Source organism: Acromyrmex echinatior, chromosome 9, assembly GCF_024713525.1.
Source record: "Acromyrmex echinatior isolate Ae372 chromosome 9, ASM2471352v2, whole genome shotgun sequence".
Taxonomy (NCBI): Eukaryota; Metazoa; Arthropoda; class Insecta; order Hymenoptera; family Formicidae; genus Acromyrmex; species Acromyrmex echinatior.
In genome coordinates, this window is record NC_141860.1 from 14474796 (window position 1) to 14480795 (window position 6000).

General features: G+C 32.6%; 1 protein-coding gene across 2 annotated transcripts; it reads left to right on the top strand.

Annotated features, from left to right (window-relative positions):
- Nucleotides 1-1812: 1812 nt before the first annotated feature.
- Nucleotides 1813-3728, top strand: LOC105149885 (uncharacterized). Of its 2 annotated transcripts, none has more exons than XM_087409515.1 (3): nucleotides 1813-1944; nucleotides 2201-2279; nucleotides 2471-3728. In XM_087409515.1, exons 1-3 carry the CDS (start codon nucleotides 1928-1930, stop codon nucleotides 2924-2926), a joined length of 552 nt encoding a protein of 183 aa, XP_087265641.1. In that variant the 5' UTR covers nucleotides 1813-1927; the 3' UTR covers nucleotides 2927-3728. The 2 variants fall into 2 exon arrangements, with proteins under 2 accessions (XP_087265641.1, XP_087265640.1); XM_087409514.1 differs by lacking the exon at nucleotides 1813-1944 and adding an exon at nucleotides 1953-2133.
- The last annotated feature ends 2272 nt before the right edge of the window (nucleotides 3729-6000 follow it).

Genomic DNA, 6000 nt, shown 5'->3' on the forward strand with positions numbered 1-6000 from the left:
TTTTCTACCTAGTTTTCACGTTTCAAACCTCACGCTCGGTCTATTCTTATTATGTCTATGATTATAGGTCTGTTTTCTGTGGCTAGTGTACACTTTTGGAACTTAAAGTGAAATAGATACATGTTTGATATTTATTGAAAGCGAGAAAGAGAGTTTTAGAACAGTCTAATATAGGAACAGGGGGTCAATTCTGTATCTTCAAACAAAATGAAAATTACAAAAATGAGTAAATTTATTAATAGCGTTTTTGGCCCGACCGAGTTTGCACTAACCTGGGTTGAAATAATGATGTTTCGTGCTCTCTTATTAGTAGAGCGTATAATGTCAACCAATAGCGAAGCATTTTCTAACCCAAGTTGGTGCAAACCAACCCCGGTCGGGTCGAAAACGCTATAATTCTAAAGGGCTCCGCACAATAAAAAGAACAGAAAACAAAGAATAAGAATTTCAACCTATCAGAAATTATGTATTCCACAAAGTATGATTTCTAATATTGAAATTCTTATTCACTGTTTTCTGTTCCCTATTCCTTTTAATGTGCGGAGCTCCTAACAATACAAAGTCGACTCTAAAGGCCTGACTTAGCAAAGTAACTTAGCAAACTTACAATCGACATATTGATGTTTGTGCTGTTAGGGAAGTGTTGACCAATAAAATCAATATTCTAGTAAATTTGCTCATTTTTGTAATTTTCATCTCGTTTCAAGATACAAGGAGTGTATCTCGAATTGAAGTGAAAATTACAAAAGCGAGCAAATTTACTAGAATATTCATAATTTAATATTAGTCAATATCTAGTGAATTTGCTCACTTTTGTAATTTTAACTTCATTTCAAGATACTCAATCGACTACCAGAATCGATCCCTAGAAAATAGACAATACATCAGAATATCTATTATGAAACTTTGTGTGCCTTCCAACAAGCGACACAGTGCGACACAGTGATCATGTCATCTTTGTTTAACATTGATAAACAACAAGGATATAATGATCCATGATGTGTCACACCGTGTCATTTGTTGCTTGTTGAAAGGCACACCTTATCAATAGGGGCGTTCCTACACGGGTACTCCTCGGGTGTCATGTCATCAGTAGATCTATTCGCGTTGCTTGCACTTTTGGCACTCGACATCTTCGTTTTCTTTCTTTTTAAAGCAAAATATATATCCGTTCTATTTAAGTTCTCAAAAAGTAATCAAGAAGATTTGGAGATTTCATGCAAACTAATCGTTTGTTTTGGTAAGTTCGGATCTACAATAGATTTTAAGTTTTAAGTTTTGAGTCATAAGAAACTGACCAATTACAGTCAAATGTAAGGAGAATAATTGATTGTGATTCGTCCATTCTTTATGGCTTAAGATTTAAAAATCTGTAGATCCAGGCTAAACAATAAGAATGATATGAGATCCAGGTAGCATCCAGATGGGAATCCGAATACAGTCTAGGATGAAAAGTGAAAAATGAAAATTTTTAATCATTGAAGTTGGTGGAGAAATTTTTCACTTTCATCCTAGGAAAAAAGTTTCATGATTAATACCCAGGGAATCGATTGTATATTAAAATGAGGCAAAAATAAAAATAACCAAATTTACGAATATTCATAATTTTATTGGTCAATATCTAGTGAATTTGCTCACTTTTGTAATTTTCGTCTTATTTCAAGATACACAATCAACTCTCAAGGTTGCGTTCCAAAATTCAACTTTGTCAACTCGAGTATTACTTTATCCTTGTCGATCACCGAATATTGAATAAAGATAAAAGATACTCGAAATTGACATAGTCAAGTTTTGGAACGCACCCCAGGAATGATTGATGGATTAAACGTAGTTGCTAGGAAACTCGATGTTCATAATAAATTAACAAATATGTTACTCAAGAAGTCGTTTAACTAATACTCCTAAATTTATACAATTTTTAAATTTGATGTATACCAATATCATGTAAGTTGAAATACAAATGTAGAAAAAAGAAAAAAAAGAAAAAACCTAATTAGAAGAAAAATTGTCAATATTGAGCGTTATAAGGAATTTACAAAAGAAAATGCCTTGCGATGGTAAAAACCCAAATTGTGATAGAAGACGCAATTTACTAGCGCAATTAAAATGTTTAATCAGTTCAATGGATAGGAAGTAAGATTGTATTTGTCTGCATTACTAAAAATAAGAAAGTGTGATTTATTGAATTTGTATATTATAGGAAACCATGTGAATGGGATGAGCCATCTTGTCCACCAATAGTATATTGCCCTACAAATTTATGTACTCCACCTTACTGTGTGAGTAATGTTAATTTTCATTAAAGCAATATTTTTTATTATTTCTTCTTGAAGGATTATACAGTTTTCATGACTTATATTAATCAAAGCCTAATCTTTAAAATATTTTTAATTGTTTATAAAATTACATGTTAAACTGTTGAAACATTCATGAAATATATGATACATTGAATGTTAAAAAAATATTGCAGGAATCTGTAAAATCATGTAAATTGTTTGATTTTCGAACAAGTATAATGTATAAATGCGAATGCATAAAAAGGAATGGTTTACAAGATAGATGCATGATGTGGAATTGCATGGGTAGACCAGAATGCATGACAAAACTGTATCCAATTTGTGAACCCGGTTGCACTGCATTGTTGCAGTTGACAGATTTAGGTGACATGGACACTGCCCTTAGAAAATTCTACTGTGCAGACCAAGCTAGAGAGTCAGCTCTAGCTGCATATTGTAGATTAGCTTGTGACAAAGCTTATCAAAAAGAAAATCTATTGTGTGATAAAAATAATTGCGAGAATGATGAAGCTTCTCCAATGTCCGATACAAGTTGCAATCAACAAGTTGTATCAAATCCATATCAATTTTGTGTACCATCACCATATATAGTAAAATCTTGCGATATATGCTGTATACCTTACAATTAGAAAAATCTCTTCCATGTAATGCACTCTACTAACGTATTTATATACCTACTTGCTTATAAGAGGCCTGTTCTTTTTGACTGAATTTTTACATCATCTTTCTTTTTCTTCTTTTTTTTCCTTCTAGAGAGAAAAGAAAGAAAAATGAACTAGTGCAAAAGCTCTTAGCTAAAAAGAAAAGCCTTTTGTATGTTTTATTGGGTGCATTTAGATGCATTCAGAACTACAATAATGGGTGGTATTCATAATCGGATCTTATATTAAAACCTTAATTTAAGATCTTAAGTACAGTCTTGAAATATCATGAACCAATCAGAGAACTGCACTAATATCTTAAGACATTACTTAAGACGGTCTTAAATATAAGATCCGACTATGAATACTGACTAATAGATGCATTCAGTATTGAGCGCTCGGCAAGCTCTTGCATTTGATTAGCATACTCTGTTAGATCTACAAATATAGACTACACAGGTACAAGAGCTAACTGAGCACTCAATGAGCTCTTTCACTTGATTGGCATATTTCTTTAGACCTTAAAATGTAGACCAATCTAAGAGCTCATTAAATGCTCAATGAATGGTTTTGTCGTTCTGAATGCATCCATTGTTTAATTACTTAATTCTTAAGATTTTAATCGTTATTTACTCCATTGTCTTCACATTTTTGTAACAAATTTCTTAAAGATATATTAAGTTTATATTAATTGTACGTTTTGTGTCTAACTTGTAATAATTATTTCACAAAATATATAGTGTATTGTTTAATAGTCAATAAAAAGAAAAGAAATTTGATAGAAGCTAAATTACATCTGTTGCAATTATATAATTATATCTTTTTAATTTTATAATTTTATTAGAATTATTCGTTATAGATAATAGTATTCATTTAAACCCAATCTACAAAAGTCGCAGAATGCCTAAGAAGCATTAAAAAGGATACGGTCAATGCGAGGCTACAAATGCTTTAAAGCACTTTTCGATTGGTCAATTTGTAAAATTTTTTTTCTAATTGGTCAACTAAACGTTTCTAAACATTTGTAGTGAGACTTTGACCGCAGCCAAAGTATATCAAACAAGGAAAGATTCAATACCAATTTCACGACACAAAAACAGGTTGGTATTCATACTCGATTCTTAGAGAGCGTTTATATTGGCTGTAACCTTATGTATGCTATCATCTTCGAGTATTCCCTTCTTATCACTGAATGAGAGGGGAATATTTGACTGTGATTAGTTAATTCTTACAGATTACGGCGTATGATTACGGCCAATATAAACGCTTCCTTACATTTAAGACTGTCTTAAGTATAATCTTAAGAGCGGAATTCATAGATGTTATTGAAGATTCGAGATGATCTTTAGCTAGTGCATGAACCAATCAGAAAGCCATATTGGCATCTTAGACATTGCTTGAGATTAAAAACTGACTGATAAATTCCGGCCTTAGACCAGAATGATGTCATAAGTCAATCCGGGGACTGTATTAGCAGAGAGAAACCTGAGAGAGGATATGCCGGACCAAAACCTGTAACCGCAAAATGCTGTCGCACACTACTATCGCCCTTTGAAAAAATGGATGTTAATTACATAACAATAGCCATCTTTTTGCGGTGCTCCTGATGGAAATAGATAGTTAAAATCGCTAAAATAACTAAAATCTATTAAATTAATAAAAATTTTAACAATTTCAGCAATTTATTTCCTCAGGAGCACTGCAAAAAGATGGATATTGTTGTGTAGTTAATATTTACTTCTTCAGAAGGTGATAGTGCGCGGCAGCATTTTGCGGTTACAGATTTTGGACCATCATGTCCTCTTTCAAGTTTCTCTCTGATATTAGCATCTTAAGACATTATTTAAGACAGTTTTAAAATAAGAACGGACTATAAATACCGTCCCATGTTTCGTGTTTCACAGTTGATAGCTTATATATATATATATATATATATATATAGACAATGCAAAAGTAGTGGTTTAGCCGAACTGCACCATGTAAAAGGCTGTCTACATAAGTCGCAAACACAAAACGCAGTTTGCAGACGCATTTGCGACAACCAATCAAAAGCTGTTATTAGTATTATTAGCACTTCTGATTGGCTGTCGCAAATGCATTCTACGTTTGCGACTTATGTAGACAGCTCTTAATGGCTTTCCATGGTCGCAGGTCGCAAGCTTGTTGCTAATCTGATGCGTCAATTTTAAAAGTAGCCTTAAGCCTGGTCTACAATAGGATCGTAAGCCATAAGAAATTAATCAATCATAGTTGATAATTTTTTATTATATTCTACTATGCTACATTTAGGCTACGGTCAACGTCTCACTACAAATGCTTTGAAGCGTTTGGTTGACCAATTTAGAAAAAAGAATTTTGCAAATTGATCAATTAAAAAACGCTTCAAAGTATTTGTAGCATTGCGTTAACTATACTTTTACACGGCATTTTTAATCGGGTTTAATAACATCCGTAGTGTTCTTCGGAAGAATAGCTATAATTGGCCATTTTCACAACTACGGATGTTATTAAATCCGATTAAGGGCTACCGCACATAAAATTCCGCATCAATAACTATAAGACGTGGACTTAAGCCGATGAGCCAAAGAGCCAGGATATTGCTTTAGGTCTACGTAATCTAACGAAAATGGAAATAATAGTATCCATAACCTCGCAATAAGGTAAATTTCAATCGGTAAGATAAATTTGAAACTCACTTTATTACAAGGTTATAAATAAGTTTACTGTTATTTCCATTTCCGTTAGATTACGTAGACTTAAAGAAATATCCTGATTGGCTTAAGTTTACGTCTTATAGTCACTATTATTATTGCGGAATTTTGTATGCGGCAGCCATAAGAATGCCGTGTAAATGTATGTCTATGATTGGCTAGAGTTCCTAGAAAAATACATAAACATAATAAGGGTCGCGACACAGATTTTTACATAACGCATAAAACATGAGGCATAAGAAAATCAATCAATCAGAATCCTTTATTTCATAGAAAAGAAAGAAATAAAGGACTTTGATTTTTTTATGGCTCATGTTTTATGCGTCATGCAAAAGTCTGTGCTTTCCGCTT